This window comes from Bombus vosnesenskii, unplaced genomic scaffold, assembly GCF_011952255.1.
Source record: "Bombus vosnesenskii isolate JDL3184/JDL3185 unplaced genomic scaffold, Bvos_JDL3184-5_v1.1 scf7180000016263, whole genome shotgun sequence".
Taxonomy (NCBI): domain Eukaryota; kingdom Metazoa; phylum Arthropoda; class Insecta; order Hymenoptera; family Apidae; genus Bombus; species Bombus vosnesenskii.
This window is the reverse complement of record NW_022884332.1, coordinates 636867-662675: the sequence shown is the minus strand read 5'-3', so window position 1 is coordinate 662675 and position 25809 is coordinate 636867. Positions and strand designations below refer to the sequence as shown.

The 25809-nt window shown below is 36.5% G+C and overlaps 1 protein-coding gene across 3 annotated transcripts in view; it reads right to left on the bottom strand.

Annotated features, from left to right (window-relative positions):
- The window catches only part of LOC117242095 (GTP-binding protein RAD), an 80802-nt gene extending 55387 nt beyond the window's left edge, over positions 1–25415 (bottom strand). The window contains exons 1-3 of one of the 3 annotated variants that reach the window (XM_033508479.1): positions 25160–25415; positions 19882–20803; positions 13212–13472 (exon numbers count right to left, since the gene is read on the bottom strand). In XM_033508479.1, the coding sequence (XP_033364370.1) occupies positions 13212–13472; positions 19882–20140 (520 nt within the window). In that variant the 5' untranslated portion in view covers positions 20141–20803; positions 25160–25415. Of the gene's footprint in view, positions 1–13211; positions 13473–19881; positions 20804–25076; positions 25138–25159 lie in introns of those variants that run through there. The other 2 variants (XM_033508480.1, XM_033508481.1) reach the window with 2 other exon arrangements.
- Positions 25416–25809: the final 394 nt, after the last annotated feature.

The window sequence follows — 25809 nt, the reverse complement described above, 5'->3', positions numbered from 1 at the left end:
TGACACGTTCTCTATCGAATCCAAACCTTGAACTGCGATTTCGCGGGAAGGTTAACGCCAAGATTATTTCAGATGTCAGATATGTTACTTTCTCGTGACGACCGCGACCGTCGATGGAGAAAGTAAAGTAGAGCGATATGCCATCGACAAATTCATTTTCGCAAATACGAGGTTGTAGGATCTATAATAATATTCCAAGATCGTGAAACTGAAATCTGTAAAATCGGAAATGTTTCAGCATCGGAAATAACGAGGGAATTGTAGAAAAAGCTATCGAACTTTAAAATCCACGGAAGAATTCGAATAGATTTAACAAGATTTAGATAAAATTTAAATAAAGGAAAAGATAACTACCTTGGAGAATCCAAACAGCCAAAGACTAGATTGATCTTGTCGTTTAAGCAATTTTTTAAGTTTCAGAAAAGTATAAATAAACCATTATCGATAAGCATAATCGTTCGGATTTTATGTCAAAATTTCTCGTGAAATATTATCTTCGCGTTTGATAACGATAGAAAAATTCGGACAGTGTTAGAATCGTCAAAAAATATTAATCACAGTTACACAAAAGGAGAAGTATTTCGATTTGAAAACGAAACGAATAAAAGGTAAAGAGCAAACTTTGACGACCGATCGTTGTTGAAATAAAATACATGGCTATAAGGCATTAGCTAAATATTAAAGACTCGACGCGTACAAATAGAAAAATAAGGGACGTTATTCATAGCCGCGCGAAGCATACTCGCCGTGCTTATAAATATATCGCGGGACCGGTAATTTCACCGGAGTGTTTATGACAGAAAATACACCTGCACATACGAGGTATATTTTCTGTCCCGTGGCAATGTCAACAAATCGTTATATCCGTACTATCCACCAGCCGAGGCTTGCCAGGGGGAAGTTAACCGTGCGGTAACTTTACGTTTATTATTTCAATTTTAATTAAATACGCACGCATAATGCGATCGTGAGGTACAATTGCAATAACAACAGTATGCATCGATATAATTGTATCGCGTGATCGATCCAAAATATGCATTTGCAGAATTATCATTTCGAACAGGTTTGTATCTAAAATGAGAACAATTTTTTTCATGTAAAAATTAGTTACTATTTTTGTATGCGTTAAACTATCGTGAAAATTCTTTACGGTCGCGCGACGATTATTTTTATATCAAGATATTAATATTCTATCGCTTTGGAAATTTCAAAAATATTTAACGGGAAAAATTGTTAAGACAACCAGAATCATCGATTCGTAATTTTTCATAGGAATTTTATAGATTTACGATATCGCATTTCTTAGGGTTTCGATGGTTTTGGTATAGTATGTAGGTTGTAATAATTTATCGATAGGTTGTAATAATTTTACGATTATTTTTTACCTCTCTCATTTTCGTTATTTTGGTACAAGTTTTATGCTTCAGTTTTATTAAGGCGGCAATTTCTATCGATCGTGGTCATTTTGACGTAGTTCAACTTTTTCACGGCCTCGCGTGAACGTCGAAGAGAATGATGCATGTTTTGAAGAGCGTTATTATTAAAATTAAATTAAGATTGTGTAGATAAGGTTAACGAAGTTCGTTAATCACGGGCTCCAAAAATGTCTTACAATATTAATGCGATATAACGATGCATGATCTAAATAAAAATACCATTATTAAAATTATTCTACAGTTTTATCGTAGTAGGAGATTTGATTGATTTGCAATTATCCTAGATAATTCACGAAGATTATCATGCTTGGGAGTAGCGACCCGTAATCGTAAAAACGTTTCACAGGGAACAAGATGAACTTGTCCGCTCCTCCACGATATCGGCGTAGCTCGATGTAAAGTTTAATTTGCATATCGTGTGCACGGCAGTTATATCTGATACAACTTGTTTTTACACGCGCTTGTGACGTACTCTATGACTGATGTAACTTTCGAGTTTGCGATAAAATCATTATCGTCGAACGCTTTTATCCCTCCGATTTACGGAAATACGAAATTATCTTCAAACCGAACCAAAGGATCTTTTACGTCGTTTAATTTAAATATACGAATAAAAATATCTATTACTGATGTCGAAATAATAAGAAAAAGTGTTCGTCGATTCAGTACGATATCTCTATTTTGATATGGAAAGAGTAAGGATTAAAAAGGTTCCGAAAAAAAGTAAGAGTTTCAACGATATCGTAAATTTAGAAAGAACAAGTTATTCTAGAATATTTAATTAGGAAAAAAATAATAAGGAAAGATAACGATTCTGTTTCTGAAACTGACGGTAAAAGAGTATGTGTTCGAAAACTGTAGAAAAATATCCTGACAAATTGTAAATTTCAGGAGAAGCTAAGGTCAATTATTTGAATAAAAAAAAAACTTACATTTATATCGAATTCCTTTCAAACTCGAACGACATATCTATTTGCTCGATGGAAATTATATCATATGCCTGTCACGAACCTTTCCGTTGGAAATAGAAATATTACAATTCCTGCGCACACAAAATTCAATTAACGTAAGATCTTCGAGACGTAAAAATAACAAAAATTAATTTTCTAGGAATTGACGAAGCACCAACGATTCTAATATCCGATGGGTGGACAGAATAAACTTAGATGAAGGGCGCGAGAAGAAATGACGGGTAAACATGACCGGTATCGATCAACGATCTTCCACGACTTTATGGACATGTACCGTTCGTTTTATGGGGGCTGCTCTCCTCGCTATGATTCATCCTTCCCTGTTTCGTCGAGCACGTTCGTTCGAAACTTTCAGCGCAGTGAACGTCTGGTACAATACGACTGCTGGAAGCAAAGAGGAAGAGAAATAAACAGAAACAAGGGTGGCTTGTTGCTGATGGCGATCCACTTTGCTTTGAAAAACCCAACGTCGGTTATTATTACTTTTCCCCTTTCCTATGAGATTCCAGGAAATGTTTAATTCTTATCGCTACAATTTTTACACGGGAAATAATTTTATTCTTGTGCTTTCCTTCTTTATTTTGTCGTATCTTATTTCTTTGAGAAAAGAAGCCATATTTCCTTTATGAAAAGGTGATGTTGTACCGTTAATCGTTATTGAATTTTGATTTTAATTAATTCGTAGATGCCGCTGAAGCGCGCGCGTTACACGTGATATAAATATACGATCTAACGTGGTTAATATGTTTGACCGTAACAGCGGATCATAATCGAGTATATAAATAGGTGCACGTATATTTCCTGAATACAAAGTTGACCACAACCTTCGTAAATTGTTAAAGGTAGCATAGCAACTCTCGATACGATGCACCGTTCTCGAAGTCGTTGCGTATATTTGTGTTTGGATTTGTAATCAAAATTTTTCATAAATACATGTTCGACGAAATATCCTATGTTATCTAATTTCAAAGTTGAACCTGAACTAATTTCAAAATCGTACTTACGAAACGATAAACATAAAGCCACTGGAATATTAAGATATAAAGATCAGCAGTCGTAATTGAATATAATCGAAAGTCCGATTTTTTCATTAAATTTAACGATAAGAGAAAGACAAAGCGTAACACAAGTTTTGTTTATATAAAGGTAATCATTATCGAAGCATCGATATATTTTTGTTATGTCATAGCTGATAGAAAGAAATTCATCCATGCATAATGTATTAACCTTCTAACGAGCAGATCTCTTTATCTCAGAAAAGATAATCTTACGCAAAAGGAAGGATGTAAGTCTTTGTGAAGATATTTCTTACACCTTACCATTTCAAAGCTTCTTTAAATAGACGAATAACAAATATAAAACAAGAAAACCGGCTTGCGACTACAAAGTAATTTCAAACATCGACCGCGTTATGAAAAACGGATTAGCATTCGTAAGAATTAGATACTCCATAAAAAATTATTAATAGCGTGATACAAAATGATACAAAAATTGATATAAAAAATTATTTTAAAAAATCGCCATTATTAATGAAAATTATCTTAAAAATTATTAATGATTCTGAAACTTCAAAAAAAAAAAAATTTCCCTCGCTATATTTATTTTATTATGATACCAACCCTTCCTAACAACCTTCCACCCTATTGTGTTTTTTCCGCCGAGAACAAGGGAGAAATTTTATATTCTAACATCAGGTGACTCACCCTTTGTACGTTAACTGGCAGTCGATTTTAATTATCGATAACCGAAAATACTATCGGTAACCCCTCGAATACCGACGAGGGCCAAATATCGGACTATCGTTCGGTAAACAATGCAGGTCGATAAAAATAATCGAAAAAAAGGGACGTATACTGGGATATGACCTACAGCGGACGCGTGGCAAGACGCGAATCAATATTATTTACTACTCTATAGTAACGAAACGTTAGCGGGTCGTTATGTTTACTTACGTCGAGCTTCAACCCTCCCTGTGTTCCGTGTTCGTTGACCTCTCGAATATCCTGGCAGGCCGTACTTAGACGTACGACGAGGCGAACGCTCGATATCTAGTCTCGACACTGTCGGACAAGGTACGCCGTTTACTCATTCATATATTCATTTCGCAAACGATCCGAGCCGTTTAATAACGCACCGGTTTCGTTAAACCACAGTCAACAGAGCCTCTTCCGTGCTAGATGATAGAGATACAATAAGATTATTCTTAGCGTTCGTGGCAGGATAATAAAATTCAATTTAGGACGTGGGAAGAGCAGTTTGTTGCTCTGAGACGAAGAATAGGAGAATGGTTTAAGTATGGCGTGCTGTTTGGATAAAGATCCTTCGTAGAACTCTGAAAAGGTTGTGTATCGGTTACTAGATTGCGGATATTCGTGCAATTTTTCATTTTTACCAACGGAAATAAAGCAATAAAATTTGAAGAAACATTCGTTTCTTCGCTAGATGTTACATGTAGATTTGCTAGAAATGCATAAGAATCCACGGTCTAGCGATTGATGTTTTTTTGAGCACAAATTAGAGATAAAAAAAGATAATCGAAGAGGAATGAACGTAATATCGAATGATAAACTATTTTGGAATAGTCGATGCGACTAGAATATCGAGAAGCCAAAAACTAATTTAAGAAGTTGTTGAAATAGAACGAAAAATTTAGCTGAAAGTAATAAAAAATTAATTTTTAAAAAGTACGTAGCAAGAAAATACGTAAACATAAATTAGAAGATAATATTTCAATGAAAGTTTATCTTAAAGTTTTCATTAAAGACTATACTCTGCAAAGGCGGTTAATTTTAAGGTTCGTAATCTCGGAAAGAAGCTCAAACGAGATGTTACCGGCCAAAACTCAGGAGAGATTAAGATAGTATCGGAGAAATCAACGAAAAGTGAAAGAGCGAAAAGAGCTTCGCTGATGTCATCCGTTTGAAGTCGGGAAAAATTAAATCGAACCACTGGTGGAAATCTCTGAAGAGTTGCAGACCCAGATATCGCTTATTGGTTTCGACGCTCAGTTTCTCATTTTCATTTTACAAGCCTTTCATGTTTGAAACTAGACAAAGCCGCTGTGATCTTCTGAAACGATATTATCGTTGCTTAAAGAATCGACATAAAACCAGAGCAACGAATCGCGTCTCCTAATTACTCGATTAATCCCTTTGATAATCTACGTTTAAACAATTTTCTTTCCGCTATGAGACACGAATGATAAATCTGACTGAGAAATTTCAGACCAAAGCTTTCGACATAGTTTCAAAACACAGATTCGATAATCATCCGCATATTTTTAAATTAATAATAATCGCCAGTTAATAATCGGTAAAATGTAAAACCTATTCTTATTTTTTATACTGTATTACTATTTCGCGATAAAATGTATAATCCTAAGCTTGACTGATACATACATACTTTTCGTACATGTGATATAGATATAGTATATACGACACCGATATACATTGCCATCGGTAAGGGCTTCAAAATACTAAATATTCGAAAGAAATATCTATCGTTTAAAATCGACGGTTTAAAGTTTAAACAGTAGCTATCGATACTTCTCTAATTTACCGTAACGTGCAAATCGTTCTCTTCAAATTGCTCGTAATTTTCCGTTCGTTAAATACTTCGCTTACCAGTGTACATAAATGAACGATCGCGGATTAGTTGAACGCTCGAAACCTTATTTGTATTGAACGTCGATTAACGGCGGACAGACTTAATTGCACAAATAAAGTATAAATAACCCGATATTGGCGAAACGATCGGTAACAACAACGTAACCTTGCCGTAAATGAGCATGCGATCAACAAGATAAACTGGCAGTAAGTCAAGAAGTACGATTCACTTTGCATCGTAACAGGTGGTCGAATTTTCCTGACGCACGATAGAATCGTTCACGAGGCGAGGCGACGTTTAATTTCTATTAAGCGGCCGTTAGTTTGGCTATTCAACTAGCTTGGCAAATATCGCTTACACGCTCGGGAAATAGAAAATAAATGATCTCGTTAACGCGTTTTATTTTCGCGCGAAAGACAGCTATATCGTGAAACGGTAGTCTCGACCGCTCACGATTGATCCAATTTGTTAGACGGCCAATTCTTCGCAAATGATATCCCTGTTTCTCGAACCGAAAACATCGAAGTAATAACGCGGCCTTCGATCGTTGATTTCTTACGCGATCGATAGACAGCCAAAAATTAACTATATAAGACTGATTAGGAGGAAAATTACGTGTATCTACTTATTAGAGATTGATTATTATCGGAAGATCGATTAATGGGACGATAGATTATCGGATTATCGTGCTCAGCTTCGCTCCCAAGTCTCGCTTAACGCAGGTTCGATCATTGTAACGAGCGTCGATTATTATATTTTGTAACGATGAAACAAGCTTTTTACTCTTACGTGATAGATAAGATGGTGTAAAAGGACAAAATTGTTTATACGATTTAACGGAATAACACGGTAACTAGAAAATATGATATATCAACGTGTGCCAGAGTTAGCTCAGTTTTTGACGTCCGAGAATTAATGGAAAATTTGTAGATGATCTCGTGCAAGAAAAATTGGAAGACGAGAATAGCGAGATTGAAAGAAACTGTTACATTTTCATATAGAAGATCTTATTCTTTTTTAATATTAAAGTTCAAAATTAAAAAAGAAACTACAGAATTCAAAATATAATATTCTTGCTCCTGCGTTATGCTAAAGATGAAAATAGAAAAATCATACTGATTTTCAGAGAAACGGTTGGATCGTAGTATGTATATAGTCGAAGCTCAAATCCTTCAAAGAGGGTTAAGGGATTTACGTGTTACAGGGAAGAAAATATTGGACGCCAGAGTGAGATATATTGTCGGACAAAGTGAAACTGTCTATTAAACCGGCTCGATACCGCGCTTTCACCTAGCTGTTGTATCTATAACAAGAAAATTATTTTACCCGATGCAAAATTAAGATCTATTTTGAAATTTTTTCGTCTAATTGATTCGAAAATTGAGATTATTCGTTGAAATTCTTCATAATTCCAAATTTGTAACCACTTTTGTAGATCAAGAAAGAAAAAATCAAAGGGAAGCCTGATAAATCAAAGAACAAGATTAAAAGGACTAAACCTGATAAGACAGAGTAATAAAAAAGACGAGATAAGATAAATGAATAAAAAACGAGAATATCAAACCAAAGCACGAAAAGGACATACGCATGCCAAGAGAACATGCAAATGTTCCATAAATAAAATATATTCGTTTTCCTATAGATCGTTCTATGCATAGAAGCACAACAAAATACTGACCTTTCCTGAAATCTTATTTTATACCATTTATACTCGTAATTCTCAGTTTATCGATTATCCTAGCATTAAAACATGGACGAATCAGCGTTACACATTGAACATCGATCGATTCAATAGCTTCAAATGTTAAATGATTCGACGTCCTTCCGCTGGTCGTTCCATTGATGCTAATTGTAAGAGGATTTGGCCAAAGTTAACGGCCTGGTGATATTACACTGTCCACATCTGGTAGCCGTGCCAAGTTGATTAACGAGAAATAACGACGGTTCGTCGTACAACCTGTAAATTCTTGTTTACGGTAGGGACAAAGAACCGTGGGCAAATTTCCCGGAAATTAATTTCCCCGCAAAGAACAAATACGAATAATGACATCATCTCTCTAGAATCGTCCAGTTATGTGTTTCTTCGAGGAATTCTACGTAACAAATTGTAATAAGATTTCGCTGTAAAAAGTGATGCAATCGGTACGATTGTGACTGTAACGCGATATACGTACAGTGGCTTACGAAAGCATTCGAATATTTGTCACAGAAAATTTTCACCAGTATATCGTACATGTTATGTGAAACTCTGTGAAATTTCGTGAGCACTGTAACGAGATACGATTATCGTGATTGCGATAGTAGAATTATGTACGAGGTATATATAAATATGTAGTAATGGTAAAGGCCAATCTAGCAACGTATATAGAGATTACTGAACGTTTATTATAAACATGTACTTGGTGAAAAATTGCTATACAGCATGCACGATAGGCTTAAACTTGTAAAGCGTAGATATATACTTCCAGTATATACCTTGTAACTTTTACAATTTTCAGATCCATTTTAAAGCTCGTTAACACGATTACGATAGTCGTGCCTAGTTACAGTGATAACATATAAGTAAATAGGTTGTATATAGTTATAGAAGAGCTAGTGTAAAAGATATATATATGATGTAATGAAATTATATAAGAGATGTAAACCGAAAATCGTCCGAAGCCGAAAGGTATGGACTAAGTATAAATAAGTAAATAAAACATATAAGTAAATAGTTGCTAGGAATTTTCGATACATTGGTGAACTAATTCTAAGGAATTTCTTCTTGACACGCTTTTTATCGCAATTAGTAATTTGAAGACAGAACGAAATAAAATGAATCGCACCGGTGAAAGGAGGAAATACGCAAACGAGCCACAAACGTGGAGAAATATTGCGGTTTTAATTAACGAATGTGAACTGAAAACGAGAAGCTGAAAAAAAGATAACGCTCTCAGTTAGCGTATTCGTTAGTTAATTTATAACGGAATAAAGTACTGGGCGTAAATGTGCGAAGGACGAGCTGTATAATTTCTGAATTTCCAATTTCGTTATTTCTACGGTTATTGATAGATTTTCATTTTTCCTCGTTCTACACATCTACCGTTCGTCTTTAAGCAAAGACCGAAAACTCTTTCGTTTAGCTTCTAGTAGGTTCATGGAAGAAAAATTCAATAAGTTCTTCTATGTATCGAAAATTGAAAAAGCCCATCGACATTGAAAATCATGGAACAAAGGTATCGAAAACAAAAGAATTTCAATCTCTCGTATATTATACTACCTCGGAGAATAAAAAATATATTCGAATCATAACGAGGAAGACCCAGGATGAATTAACATTCTTTTTAGATTTATCGATTCACGTTATTAATCATTTAACAATGAGGAACCGAAGCAAATATTTAAACCATAATTATTCCTTACAAAAAGTTGAAGATATACATATGTTTCTTGTACTTGATACAACAAGATCTTGAAAATAAAGCGATAATTATTATATAAATGATTCGTATTGAATTCACTTCGTTACATTATCAAAGGACTAAAATAAAGTCATTAAGATTTAATAGATTGTTTAAGGTCCAAGCACTGGAACAAGTATTTTTACGCTGCATATAATTCGAAATAAAAATTATGATAAAGTTCACGCGTGTATTACATTATCGCGCTTATCAACGTTTTAATGCCTCTTTACGCGAGAAAGATCCACGAAGTGAGATTTTTCTGACGAAGCAAGTACTGCCAGAAGAAATATTAATTTTACAGCAGGCTGTGCACTCGATAAACCTAGCAAACCGTGGCGATACTCTCGAATCTGATGCGGCGCACGCCTGCAAGGCAAATGTCCTTCCTTCGAACGATCGTTCCCCGGAAATCGTTTAACGAGAAATCGAGAAACGCGATTAGATTAAAGACAGCGGACTCGATTTCCCGCGAGCTACGCTAAACATCCAGTTCGCGATTATTTACTTTTGATCTGTATTTCCAAATGCCTGGAAACGGTGCTTTTCTTTTAGGTGACTTTCCTCGTTACAAACAACGACTTCTAATAACACGTTTCTGGAAATATCGAGAGCGTAACATGGGCTCAAGAGACTCGACTTTTTTTTGAGAGAAGGAAGAGATTATCATCGGAAATGAGAATTTTTCAAAGAATATAAGCTAAAGATTGGTCTCTTTTAATTTTCAATTTCGAATTTCCTGTGAGGAAAATAGACGGTGTAAGAACGTAAATTTCAAAGAGATTTAAATGATAGTGGCGTAGAAACTTCTCTATCGATCGTTTTACGTTCTAACTAGAAGAAGAAGAAGCTTTAATCGCAAACTTTTGATCAGTGCTTGCCAGTCAAGACTTTTTCAAATAGAACTTCCAACAAATTCACTCAAGTTGTAACTATCGATCCTATAAATTAATATAATAGCTTAACTTTAAAAGGACTTAAAGTTTAAACCATCGTTTAAATACTTAAATAAATACGAAATATTTAATTGTACAAGATTATTAGGTTCTAATCGATTTACTTTGACAGCAGCGTCTTTCAAAGCTAAATCTTCGCAATAAAAATGTAATATCCGAAAGATTTTCAACGAATGGCGATAATAATAATTGAAAGGCTAGGAAATGTGTAAAACAATCATTCTCAGCAGAAGTCGAAGATCGATCGTGTGAGAAGGAGAAAGGAGGCAGAAGGAGCAACAAATATTCGCGATCACGTGAATCGAATGTTTTCGTAGAGATCTCGGCGAACCGAAGGATAAAATAGCAGAGATGAATATTAGCCTGAAGAATGAATCCGACGTCTCGAAAAACATTGGACATAGGCCTTTCCTTCGCAACGTTATTAATTCATTTCGATAGCTTCAGGCGTCACGAAATATTTTCAGAGCTCGTCGTGGATATCCCAACGATTTACCGCGCAAAATTCGTCAGACAGATTGAAACTTCCAAATGAAATTTGCAGACGAAACAATTCGAAAGGAAAACAATAGGAGAAACGAAAACAGACAGAATTGATGAAGATACATAAACATAATGGAAACGGAGGCTGAAATATCAATCACAAAGAAGGAAATATAATAGCAATATACATGAATTATACAAGAAATAAATTCTAATATCAGAGACGAACTTTGTCAAAAACTTAATGAGGGAGCTTGTATACGTGTCGTGCAAAAAATGCGATACTTAAAGAAAAGAAAATGTTTTATCTATATAAACTGATATGACGTTCCACACAGTTGTAATTTTTCCATTAGTTTTTAAGAAGTATTTAATCCAGAAAAATTAGTATACGGAGGCCTAGAACATAAGAGTCTACAACGTAATATTTTAGTCAGAGTTTAATTAACATTAAAATATGCTTCTAAAACGTTAAACCATGGTCTAGAAACATTAGAATATAGTGCGTGTCGGTCATTTTAGTACCACAGTTTGCAAACATTTTGTCAGAAGGCCTAACGTTGAGCGAAAGAAGCACGTTAGGTTTGAAATGTATGGAACGGTGTAACTTGAAAACCGCCTTTTCCCAAAACATGCTAAATGTGCTCTAAACTTATATTCGAGGTTTCCATTCAATTATCCCAAAAGATATTGATTAATAGGAATTTAAAAAAGATGCAAAATTGCATAGAATACGAAAAGATATATAAAATATCCAAAGCATGGTATTTTCTATGATACTTGATATGCAAAACAATTTTCTACTTCGGCTTTTTTTCTTAATTATATTTTCAAAAATGTGAATTTGCATAGAAACTCATAGTCTACCGATTACTTTAAAATCTGGTGTTGCCATCTCGACAGCAACGATCCTATTTCGGCAGAGTATCCTAGCACTTTGCCTACAGTGGTAATGTCTGTTCGAAGGACCGTGTTCTACTGTCATCCAGTTCACGATTACGATAAAGTCAAAGAATCAAAAAGTATATTCTATAAATTCTCTAAAGCGATCAGAACTAATAATGCAGCATTGCATTTATATAAAATATTTAACAAAAAATGAGTAAAGTTTTCCTTCCTTTCTCAATCTCAAACTTTCGTCATTGATTTTTTAATAACCGGTGGTGTTGACGCGCGCGTGCACACCCGTGAGAGTTTCTCTCTATCCAAGACTGCTATTTCCACATCTACAATTACAGGAATCCGAAAATCTAGTTGGGAATCGGGAGCAGGAACGGGGGATTAACGAGTAAACGACTTTCACGCGCGTTCGTTGGCTCTGAAAGCTCTCGCGTGGCGAGCAACCGGTTTCGAGGAAGCCGTACGACGTCACAACTATAGATACTCTATTTTCGCTTATCTCGCCTCTCTACTGCCTTCTTCTCTAAGCTCTCGTCCACTCTCCCTCTCTCTCTCTCTCTCTCCCTCTTTCTCTCGCCCCTCTTTCTCTGACTACCGCGAAAACGTGTATTTCTGGCACGAGTTCTTCACTCGACGAGCGCAGGCCACAACTCCGGACGACGAATTCGAGGCAGAAGCCCAGGCTCCAACTACGAGGTCTCCGATAAACCTGATAGAAATCGCTCGTAGATGATCCCCGGAGAACCAGAGAGGAAAATGATCCTGCCGTGCAATAGAAACAGTTGATAGCCGCGCGAGAAATGGTCCACGGGGGACGAAATCGGAAACGGTTTTTCCTCGTCAAAGAACTGGTCGCTGATATACGTTTATGCTCGTATCGTAGTACAAGCATCGAGTCACGTGTCTTTTTGAATTTATAATCGAGGCTACCGGCTGGAAAGATTTTGATGGTTTCGATTAGAATCTCGTGGATGAGGTTGTCACTCTCCGTAAGGAAGAAATTGGCAAAAGTAGAAATTCAGCCATTTTTGGTCTTACAGTTGAAACTATTGAGTGAAAGCTACCAGTTACCATTCGCTAATTTGGTTATTTCTCTTTTTAGAAAGAAAAGTTCTGACTTTCTGGATGACGAAGAAAAGTTTCTTTCGCGGATTAATTAATAGACAGAATTGAATTAAAAGGAAGTTATAGGTATCTTATGATCTATATATTTATAAAAGTTTTAGTTTTCCTCCCCATATTATTAATTGTAATTTGACTGATTTTCGTGTTTTATGAAAGAGGAATTGGAATTATTATCCGGAGTAAATGTATAGCGAAAAAAATAGATGATAAATTATTATCGTCTCGTTCTAAGCTGACAATTGTTGACAAGGGGAATTAAACAGGTTTTCTGATCAAATTATAGAAAAGACTTACCCTTGCTGGTGAGACTGAAGCTTCTGAGCCTGTAACTGTCCTCGTCTTCACCTTCTTCCCTCTGAATCTGATTCGAGGGATCAGGAACGTCCAAAAATGCATTACTCTTTCTGTGATGACTATGATGCATACTTTGCCCTCTTCGACTTCCTCTTCTTCTGAGGCCAGGGCTGATATCATTGTCGGTCAGCCTGGGCTCGCTGCTGCAATGAGCAGATTTAACTGTGCCTTCGTGATGATGATGATGATGATGGTGTGCAGCTGAAACAAATTAAAACAACCGATATATGATTGATGGTTCACTCTCGAATCGACTCGAATTTTTTATCAACAGTTTATCATAAATCATGAAGATATATACATTTAACGTCGTATTCCTTTATTTCATTAAATATCCTACTTTTTCAGTTTGCTAAAAACGATTAATCGTGTAACTCTTCGTAACGACAGACTTAAAGTATTATTGAACTCTCTAAAAGCGACTTTTTACGGAATCGTGGTAATGCAATCGAAGCCAAAGGAGTTGTAAAGACGTCAGGTTACATTCCTAATATTCTTATCCATCTACGTATCTACCTTCCCTCTTAATGCCGTTTTTCGTTCCCTTTTTTCGCTAGGTCCTGAACTGAACAGACTTTACACTCGATGGCTTCCTACTATCTCATGCGTGGGCCCTTTGGAAATTGTCCCCTTTTTGCTGTTACTGCTGACCGCCTTTTAAAGCTTCTAAAGAAAGAAAAGCTCGAAGAAAAGCACCGCGAGCGACACGTGAAAATGTCGTTCAATAAAATGATTCGAAATACAATGTTGCCTAGGATTTTGATGCCACCGTAAATCATACTTGTTCCTTTTGCAGTTTTTCTTCTTCTTCTTCTTTTTTATCTTTTTCCTCGCTCAGGCTAGCTGAATTGAAAAGAGACGATCGATGGAGATTCATAAATCGAGCTTTCGATCCAATATCCCTCGTCATGCGAAGATAAACAATATATATGACGTTCGCAAATACGCAGATTTTTCTTCTTATTTGGATACACATGAAGTACATTCTACACGCGACAAATATTCGTTATTCCGTATAGCATAATTGATAAAAATTAATAAAATTGCGCCTTAATTTTTATTTCGACGCGTCGTTAATTAGAAACTCGATACGAAACGTGCGCGTTAACAAGTTTTTCAAAGAAGATATATCTCGATAAGGAAATCACTGTATACGTGCTATACAGTGAGGGAAAAACTGCAAATAACCAATAAATTTGTCAAACCTTAAAGACAAAAATTAGTTCTGAGATATTCAGAACTTATTTGTGTCAAGAATAAATATGTTGAAACCGTTTTATCTTTTTTAAACGGAATTACATTCATCCGCTTAGTTCTCGTAAAAGGGTAATAAATCTCATAGGTTTAAAGCATAGTCTCGCTTCTTCATGCTAAGAGAAAGCTTTCGTTTTATCCAGGATTATCTTCTTGTTCGGGGAATATCGAAGCATATGGAGTTCCAGTAAAACCACGAGTACTAAACGACACGAAAGTGAAATCGATCTCGAACAGCCAGCTGAAAAATATTTCAATCCTAAAGGTTTCTAGGCTCTGCCTTTACACGATCAAGCCCGTCGCTTCTTTATTTCACGCTCGACGATTTTCATTGAGAATCCCTTGTGAAATAAGCTCGAAAACGAATCTACCCTTTCACGGTGTGGCGGATCTTCGTCGAGGTAATAAATATCGGAAGGACGAAGAAAAACTGAAAAAATCGTTTGCCTGGTTACTCAATTTTCGACTACTTTCTATATATTACCGTGGGGTAATTAGTGTCACTGGCTTTTAAAATCATGCAACGCGAGAAGGAACTTCTACTCGTATTTTCCAAGAGAGATTTATCAAAATTCGCTGTCCTAGCTTTATCAAAATTCACTGTGACGAATTAGTTAGTTTACTTTCGTTATTTAATCGTAAATAGCGGTTGATAACTAATTTTATTATTACGTAATGTTCTTCTAATTTAATAACGATCTAATCCAACCCTTACTTATAGTTTTGCGGAAGATCTAGAAAAATAGAAATTATGGTATCACCATAAATTGAAAGAATTTTTTGCTTTATCTCCAGCGTAAAATACGAATTTTCTACGTTTACAGAAAATTGCTGCAAAATTTCGACACAACTCATTGCGAATTTGATAAATATCAATACCAAGGACCGTCTGCTTTGGCTGTACTCTTTCTCCTATCGGACAGTAGACACGATCTAAGGGCCGAAAGATCAATTTCAACGGCCCAATAAACCAAGTCGGACGTCGAGTCGCGTCGTGAAAGCGGCGTGTAAGAGACACGATTACATATTGCGTCGACGACACGCTTCACGCGTCGAGATCACGCTTCAGCTTCTATTCTGGCAGCGTTCGTTTGGGTAGTAGGTCACTGACAGACGAAACGGGCTTCCACGATGCCAGTGCACCTCACTCGAGGAACCGTCCGATCCATTTAACTCAAAAATACGATGCCGCGAAGGGTTTCGTGGGCTAAAACAAGCTTATTTAAAGACACTCGACATCCGTTTGCTCTGGCTAGCTCCGGTTAAATGTCCAACAACGGCGGATGGTTTCTTGCGGACGGTTAACCTGCGTGTTCTCGATCATTTCTGACCCAACTCTATTTCTCTGTGGTTAGAACATTTCTTAAGCTTTAGCAAACTAACGTGGGATCGTCATTGATATGTATGATTTCTCGTTACAACTTGGTGTTAGAAATTTGGTGACGAAAGTCGTGATTAATGGTGGGATTAAATACGAAGAAGAAATTGAAATATCGCGGCAGAGTTAAAAGGAGCAACGTGACAAGGTTCGAAAGCGCAAAGAAAAACGTCAAATTTCTAAACTATAATTTACGATTTATAATTTATAATCGCATTTAGTTACAAAGGCGATAACTTTTGTATCGTGGTCTTGGCGGATTTCAATCGATCAGACAGCAAATTTTCAAAGTATTTAAAGGGTTTTGAAAAGTGCTGAGATATAAATTGGTGAATCGGAGTTAAAGAGTGCTCTGGAAGCAACAAGAAGGTATATATAACTACTAAATAAAATTCTTTCGATTTAACAAATATTTAACCATTTCTCACGGATAGAGTCTCAGATATCAACAATTCGTGGGAAAATATGAATTAATTGTTCTGTAAAAATTTCTCAATGCGGAAGCATCGATCGAAAATAGATACAATGTGATTGTTCAGCTTCTAGCGTTAACATTCAAGTGGCAATACTGCAATGATACATATACATGTAGAAATCGCGTAAATGTGGCACGTGACTATGACCACATATGTACATATATTCATTAAATGTGTAACAACTTAATTTAGACGATGACTACATCCGCCATTAGCACGTATAGTCGCCGTTAGTGACTTTTTAGTATCGATTACAAATCAAGTAAATTCCAACAGATCGTTATAAGAAAAACGATCGAAGTCGATCTTGGCAAAAGTTAAAGTTCTTCTATTCGCTTATTAGACATTTGCATATAACGAGTGTAATAACAGGAAATAACAATTTGTGGAAGAACTATTTTCAAAGAGTTGCTCTGGTAGAATATTCGAATTAAATCGAAATAAATTATTTTTATTAAATAAAAGACCAAAAAACAGCGCCATTTGCTCGCTACATCGCAATCGTTCAATTTTTGTTTTAAGTAATTGGGAAATACCTAGTTATCTATTACGATTGTATTAATTCTACAGTAATTGTTTTACTTCTACGTTGCTGCACGGTTTGTCGATATAATTATCTATGCTGCGATTATTAATAAGAGCATTTACTGAAAATAAATCAGCAAATGAAATCCAGAGAAAATTTAGATGCGCGTCCAATCATAGAATACTAAAGTATGATACATTTATACTATTGCATTCCTTTCTCACTTTTGTTTTAGCTATGTGTTTCTAAGAAACGGAACTCTTTCTTGTTTATACTTTCGTCTTGCACAATGAAATTAATATTCATTATTCATAATATTCATTAATTCATTAGTGGCAGCCTATTACCTAACAAGGTCCTGACATCATCTTTAGACACGTAAAGTTCAAGGCTTATTCAGCAAGTCTGAATTCGTTAAAAAATTGTTTCCAAGTCATTTAAACACTACTTCTACGTTCATAAGCGAGTTCGTAACATAGCGAGATTTATATTTTATGGAATAATCCCGTAACTGTATTCTGCAATACAATCGAACTCTATTTATCTGGATTCGTCGGGGACAATCAGTTCGTACGATGGGAATATACATATTTTGCTCGTTCCAATAATAAAAGTTTGCATTAAGATAAGTAGATTCAATTGTACGAAGTTCGTTTAATTTAGGTCACAAAAATAAAAAAATATGTAATAATTTCAAATTTATTCTCGCGAGCAGAAAGAAACGCTTAAGAAAAATACCAGAAAAAAAGTTTTCTCTGGTATTTCTAGCATCGATGAAGCCGTAACTATGATTTTCTTCCAATAAACAGAATTCAAATAAACGTACCATTTCGAAATTAAAGAAAACCGAAGTTTTACCATTTCTTTATTTTCTTGTGCAATCTTTGTTTTTGTTCGTTCAACCTACAATATCTAGCCATTGTTTCACAGCTTTGTAATATAACTTTGCTTCAAAAATAAGAAAACACGAGAAACTTGAAATATCTCAACGTACGAGTGTCTTGAAAAATGAAGAAATGCTGAATAAGAAATTTTATTTAAAAAGGGTAGTGCTACGAATCGAATTCAGTAAAAAAAACCTAAAAATTTATTACAATTTATTACGATTATAGAACCAACTGCGTAAGATTAAAAATTTACCAAGGACATTTTCATCCCTTCGTGACATCGACATAATAATTCCTGATAATATCAGCATCAGCGGAAGTGAAAAGGAAACAAGGATGTGACGTGGATTATGCGTTGGCATTTTAAGCTATCAGCTTCGAAAGTTACAAAATATCCTACGTCACGAGGCTTTTCTCTATACGCTGCTTCAGGACGTTAAACGAACAACGGTGACGTCAAAGCGACGTCACTTCACCCTTCAAAGAGTTAATTTAGAAGTGAATGGGTTACATTGGGTTCCGAAGCATCGGACCGCGGAATACGATGTTATCCGCGTGTTCTTTCACGTTCCATCGACAGATGATATCACCCATGGTCGATGGGAACTGATCACGCGAAAATTCTACCGCGTTCAGAGACCTCTTAATGGAAATTAATTATCAAAGGACGCTGATCTAAACGTACGAAGGTGTCGTTATTCTTGAACGTCGCGTCGGCAAACGGAGTCAATGTGTTAACGCGTGTGTACATAAAGGTGAGTGGAATAACTCGTTATTACTTAAACTACTAAAGACTAACGTCACGTTAATGCAACATTACGTTTCTTAATCGATTTATATCGTTAAATTCTACTTCTTAACATCGTAGTTACGATAGAGAAGTCCAACTATTTGTTTAACGTTTCTTTCTTACTATTGCTTCTTTCACTTAGATTCTACGATGTTTACGAAATTCCTAAAAATTGAAACGAGTCACTCTGATTTATCGCAATATATTTTATACGTTGTATATCGAAATTATGCAAAATATTTTTGCACCTCTAGTTTCCGAGTATCGTAGCAAACGGGATAAAACGGACGATATTTCAGCGGAGACTAACCGAATTAAAGGAATAAATTAATTTTGCAATTCGAGAAGAGAATGGAACCGCCGTGTGCAATGCACTGATTAAAATTGAACTAGTTGTTGAACACGTTAATACTTGATGTTTCGCAAACGCAAACAAAAGTGGCTACGGCAAACGTCGAGCAATTCAACAATGAGATGGTAGGAAACGTCCCGAGTCAGCTCTACGTATTATTATTTAATGTTATGTAATTATTGTTACTCGTTTGTCTAATTCAAATAGATTTTTATATTGAATGCCAAACTATGCCAAATTATTAAAAAGTAAAATTGTGATCCCTATGCTTAAAAAATAATTATGAAAATCGAAGTTAAACAAATTAACGAAATGAGCAATTAACGTTAAATCTTGACATTACAAAATTAATAAAGATCTATACCACTATCGTCTAATAGATTCGAACGATCTTAAATGCATCTCTCTTTCAAAAAATTTAATCAATTTTTCGTTCCAGTTATATATTACCTAAAGCTGGGTTTGCATTCCAGTCCAGCGATCCAATCCGACACTGGATCGTAACTGGAATAATTTAAACAGCGTTTTCATTTGAATACAGTACAGACGTTCCAGTATGTAATCCATTCAAACGACTGGATCGAAAGTCTACTTTTTCCAAACCAGTGTTTACCGCTACCATCGAGAATACAACATTCCAACGTTACTAGAATCGTCCAGACGGCTCATTAAGGTAAGTTTCATGCATTGTTTTTGCCATCTTTCTCTTAACCCAGCGACTGGACTAACGCGGCTTAACACTCTATTTGCATATGTATACATAAAAAAACATAAAAAACATAAAAAACGTTTAATTACTCTCGTTTTATAAACATTCTTTTATCCCATCGCTGTACGTCTACCGTCCCTACGTAGATTCTTCGATCGATCCATTTGATAATATCGTATCAAAATACTTTGCAATGTCAAAGAAACACCGACAAGCTACATCATCGACGAAGAATTACCTTGAGCGGCGGCTCGACGACGAATGCTCTTATTCGCGCTAGAGACGCGAGCACTCTGAGACCTCGTCGCGGGTCTACGTCTTCTCGTTGGTGTACTGCTGTCAGGAGTTCCGCTTCCACTATCCTTCTCTCTGTCGATTTTATCCCTCTCTCTGGCACCCGAGGGAGGCATCGCCTCCAACATTTGTTCCATGCTGGAGAAACCAGGTGCACAGATCGAGGCCGATCTGGTCTTCCGGCGTAGCGAAATCTCCGACATCTTTGCTTCTCTTCGTTCGCCGATCCTTCTACTGCTACACTATTCTCCGACAATTTCCGATTTTTCAATAGAAAAAGAAGACAACCGTATTCCCGAGGTACGATTACGAGTAAACTTCCTCGAATTTCTGTTATTTTGCCCGTGTGCTCACCGTAAAACAACGATATACCCAAGAGTCTATTTTCTCTCTTTGAAAACACGTTTCTGACTGGAACTTCGAGCTTTCTGTTCTTATCAATTCCCAGGGTTCGTTATCTCTAGCGAGATTTTTTCTCTGCAACGCGTTGCACTCGACTCCCTTTGCACTTTTGCTCTTTGAAACGATCAAGATTCTCGGAAAACACGTCCGGGACGAAGTTTCCAGGTCCCGGAAGAGCGCTACTTCACGAAAACCACCGGCTGACTTCGAACGAGACGAGTTTGATTATTCTCAAAATAGGTGCTCTCCCCGTTGAAGGGTGGTCGGTCTGTTGGTCGAGCGTTTTACGCTTGTCGCGACCTTTCGCCAGGTACGTTTCCACGAGCACAGATTCAACGTTCGATTAAAAGTTTCACAGAAACGAGACGGAGTCTTAGCTGTCACGCTGGCAAGTCCATGAGAACACGGCTGGCTGGGCCTCCGGCGACTTTCGGAAACTCGCTCACCGACGAAACTTGCGAATTCTGAAGCAACATGTGGTAACACAGTCGTTAATTGTGGACGATACGCTCGCGACGTTCTTGCTTGGGTTTCCGCGGTTTTCGTCTATAGAAATCTCGATGCGATCGCAACTCGTCGTGTTTAGGTTTCCTTTTGCAATAGTAACTTCGTTTCGCTGATTTTTGACACATTGTAACGTTATAATTTGACGTTTCTTTAATTTCTGTAATCTTTAGAGTATACTTTTCTTTGAGAATCGTAATTTCTTGTAACTTTTTCTTTCTGTCTTTTTCGCTGATCAGAAATTTGGATTTATGGCGTCAGAGAACCTTGATATTCGTCTTAAAAGGCTTTAAATTTTCTTTCAAATTGTAATTTGGTAACCCTAGTTGAAATGTGTTATAAAGTGTACTATAATTGAGAGAATTCCAATATTATGTAAGTTTCCTCTGTAAAAAGTAATACTCCGGTTTTTATACATGGAAAATACGAAGCAGGTCCTTTTCACCAGACTGGTTGTCACAATTTTTGGATACCTTCGATGGCTCGTTGAAAAAATTTGGTTTGTTGGGATGCGTACGACTGTTTCGACAACTTCAGAGAGACATATTTTTCTACTGTAAACAAATTGGAACGGTTTTGCTCGTTTCAAATCGAACTACGTACTATTTCAACACTGAGTTTCGCGCAAAACCGAATCGAAAATAATAGTGAAAATTCTGCTTCGAAACTTCTGCTTTGAAACTAATAAATTGTATTTTTAAATTACAATCACGATCACATTAAAAGGATCTCTACTTCCCATAACATGAAAGTAATCTGGAACTTTTCAAAAGACAGTTTACTCTTTAACAGGGTTGGCATTTAAAATTACACCAACCACCATAACGAGCAGTCTGTGCGATTGAATATCAAACGTTAAAAACGTAATGAAACAATATTTTGCAAAATTCCCGTGCAAAGTACCAATTTTCGAGTTGTAAATAAATTTATTCTTCGATCAAAGTGGCATGGCAGTTGCCCGATTCAGTGGTTCTCGACAATTAACATTGTAATTACCTGCTCTAATTACGAGGCTTCGAAGTTACTTTGCTATTAGAAATTTGTTTGTCCCGGTATACCAGTACGGTGGTTACTTTATTTACATAAGAATGAGCCACCGGCGACAGAACGTTCTATTTCCTTCTGTGATTAACTGCAACACATCGTTACAAGCTCCGATACAATCACCGTTTTTTTACCAAAACAGAAAAAAAAAAGATTCGCGTCAGACAGAAAACATATATTTCCCTTGCCATTTATCTTATACTCGTAGAACTCTTCTACAAGTCAAAGAGATTTTCTAGTGTTTTCGACACGCGAATACCATTCAAATAAGCATACCGTCGGAGTCTTCAAAGATCCCAGGAAATCTGTTCGTAACAGATAATATACAGAGTGTTCTAGATTTTAACGTCGAAGCTTCGTCGATATATTCTATGGGTTTAAATAAAAGAAAAATATTACATAAGCGTAGGTCGTTCGAGACCTTAATAAAAAAGTTACGACAAAAAAACGAAATACGAAACGGACAGCAAAGAACTCGCGATTATTGCGATTCCCGCTGCAGAAATCGTAAACGAAGCGCGTATTTGAATTCCCTAGATTCGTAAATAATCGCTGTATTTCGATACGAAGCCGAACAATTTGCTAATAGTACTGGCAGATATTCGCTTCAAAATCATTGACGATCTCGAATAGTAAACACAGCTCGCATAAATAGACTAAACGTAAATATTTCCGGTCTACTTCTACATTGTGTCGCGGTAACCGCTAGTTCTTTGTTGTTCCCTTCGTATTTCGTTTTCTAGTCATAACTCTTTTATTAGGTCTTGAACGACTTGGATTTCTTTAACATTTTTTTCTTCTTTGGACCCATTGGATGTACCGAGAAAGCTTCGCCGTTAAAATCTGTAACACCTTGTATGCAAGATAAGATAAGATATAGGTACGACGAAATATTTTAAAGGGGAATTCATCTCCGTCGAGCTGCTCGAAGAAATATAAAACACGTACACGCTGGATTATCCGGTGATTCGATATTCGAGTATATCCGTGATATTTTCCCATTTACGTAATGTAAAATTGGAACGACAAACATTGATGGGAAGTTAAATGAGAAAGGAGAAAATGTAAAATTCCATTACACGGAAGGAAACGAATAGAAATTCGCCCGAATTTCGAAGAAGACGAACGAAACAAAAGAGTTAGAAATTGCGATAAATTATGTCGTTGTTTGACGAACGATAGATCCGGAAACGAACGAAGAGTATACGTAGAGGATAGAGACGAAATTGTAGTTGTCTATATTTAGCGGGAGAATTAAAGGGGCTATTAACGTTATAGCCAGTCCATCAACAGTTTCACCAATAGTCTATAAGACTTTTATTAGAGAAAACTATCTATCGATCATCCTCCTTTTCTCCCTCTCGCAGTTTCTCTCTTTCTTTCTCACCGCAGAGGAACGACACGTTTATTGCGCTTGAAGTGCAACGTTAAGTGGAAGAGATCAGCCTTTGTGCGTTCTCCGCTATGTTTACGAGCTTCGAGGCGCATGATAAATTTTATGAATTGCAAGCTTGACACTACAGGTACTCGAACGAGCTCCGCCATTTATAAAATTAAAGTATCTTTCGAAATTACAGTAGCTCGCGAAAGTACTCGAACACTTGTGGAAACCTTTTGCGAACAGACTATCTGTGTTGTTTGGAATATTTTGAAATTTCATTGACACTACGAGAGCCGACCATCGTGATCGTATATCGATGAAGTTTAAAACAAATCTGAAAATATGTATACGGACGATACATTTTTACGATACGAGATATTTAGCGCAAACATATGTTTCGCAGCTATCGCGATTAATTATTTTTCTCAACCGTGTATTTAATTTTTATTAAAATATATGTTTGCAGTATATGTCTCGTAATTTCTACGTACGTTTTTAGATTGATTTCAAATTTGATAAAAATAATCCTGACAGTCGTGTCTCGCTACAGTGCTGATGAAATTTGTAAACGTTTCGTATAATACGTTTCATATAACACGTATTTCACATACGATACAGATGCATTTTCAGCTTGGTTTCAAATTTTATCAATATGGCCATATCGGATCGTATCAAAGCTAATAAAAATATTCTACGTAACGCGAACAATACACGTATCAAAATTTTCTATGGTAAGTGTCCAAATACTTTCGTCAGCCCCGATCTATCACGAGTAGAAAAGTTGTTTCAATGGTCGTGTAAATTTGAAAAATTCACGACGCTTACGACTATTTTATACGTTTCTCGTTCGAATATGCAAATAATATCGTATGACAGCGTTTATGACATTTTAATGCGTCAGAATTGGAAATTCGATCGATCTCTCCAGATTCCTTCGAAGAAACAAAAACTAGAGTCAGACAACGAGTCTTCGGTATCCTCTTCGCTATATATTAGACCTTGTTAAGGGATAAACTCACGTAATTCATTATCCCGTATATCAAATGTCTGGCAACCTCATTAAACACCGCATCCACGCCCGACGATCGTGCGCGAAACAGGTGCACGATTGAAATTCCATCTTCCCTTGGGAATTGTAACGATGCAAATTGAATATTACATAGTCGGATCGTTTTCGACGTCGTAAATGTTACTGCCTTAAATAGTCGATTGGGATACAAATCGACCCGACCTTCTGCATATCGTTAGAAAAGTACGATCGCGTTTCTTTCCCAAATATTGAAATTGAAAAATAATAAATTAAAAGTAATAAATTAAAAATTGAATCGAATTTGAATTTGAATCGAAATGAATTTAGGGCAAATACGTTCATAAAGAAATGAAAAGCTCTTCCCATTATATCATCTATTATCTAGCTCTGTTTTCACATACTTGTGTGAAAGTTTATCGATACAGCAATTATTTTTTAATCTTTCAATTACGATTTTTTAAGTAAAATATGCTCCATGGCAGGAAACATTCTACTCGCCCTTGGTAACGTATCGGAGCAACGATCGAAACACGTAAACTCTGCTCATTTCGTACGAGCTTCCAACGTCAAAACCATACCTCGGAAACTCCATTATCTAAGCGACAGCTATCAACCGAAATTTCAACAAAATAATTAAATTTTAAATAAAATTATCAAAAAACGAACGAGAGAAAGAGAAACAGACGTCGAAGCCCCGTTACTTTCCAGCATGGGATATAATATTCTGTTTTCAAATATAAAAGAGGCAGAGGAACGAATAAAAAAAAGATGAAAGAACCTTTGCTCTTTTTTCAACAAAGTCCGATCGATCGAGGTCTCTTCGACGATTAACACGATCGTTTATGAAATCTGTATGATTACCACAGTCCTAAAAAAAACACTGGCTCGCGTTTACCACTTCCGGTGGCCGGTGATCGCATCGAATGATCTACTCGTCATTTTCCAAGCTTGCCGTTCGTCGTCACATGTCTCGATCGCGTGTGCGCCGAGGACCAAGTAACCGACCGACACCAGAAGAAATGGAAGAACAGAACGAACGAAAGTATACGCGAGGAGATACGACACGCAGATGCACGTTCGACGATACGCGGCACACTGAGCTTCCTCTGAGCAGCGACGTCGCGACGCCAGGCGTCGTGGCAGCTCGGAATGTCTCGCGGCGATGCTCGGCGAACCTCGTGTCGACGGCTGGCCAACGTCCAAATTCTCCGATGTAGAGAATCGCCTCTCTCACCCTCTCCCTCTCTTTTTCTCTCTTTTTCTCTCTTTTTCTCTCTTTTTGGCGGGTTGAAAATCACAGCGATGTAAGTCAAGATTTTGAGAATTTTGCTTCGAACCAGATGTCGCAATCCTTCAAAGTGTCATCCTACTAGTTTGAACAATCAATTACGTTATAATTTCACTTCCCGCTATGAAACGCTTTCGCGGTTTCAAAAGATAAAATTAACTTTCTGTAACAATAAACATGGAGCCCATTTTAGGGAAAACGACGACAGATCGATTTACACCAC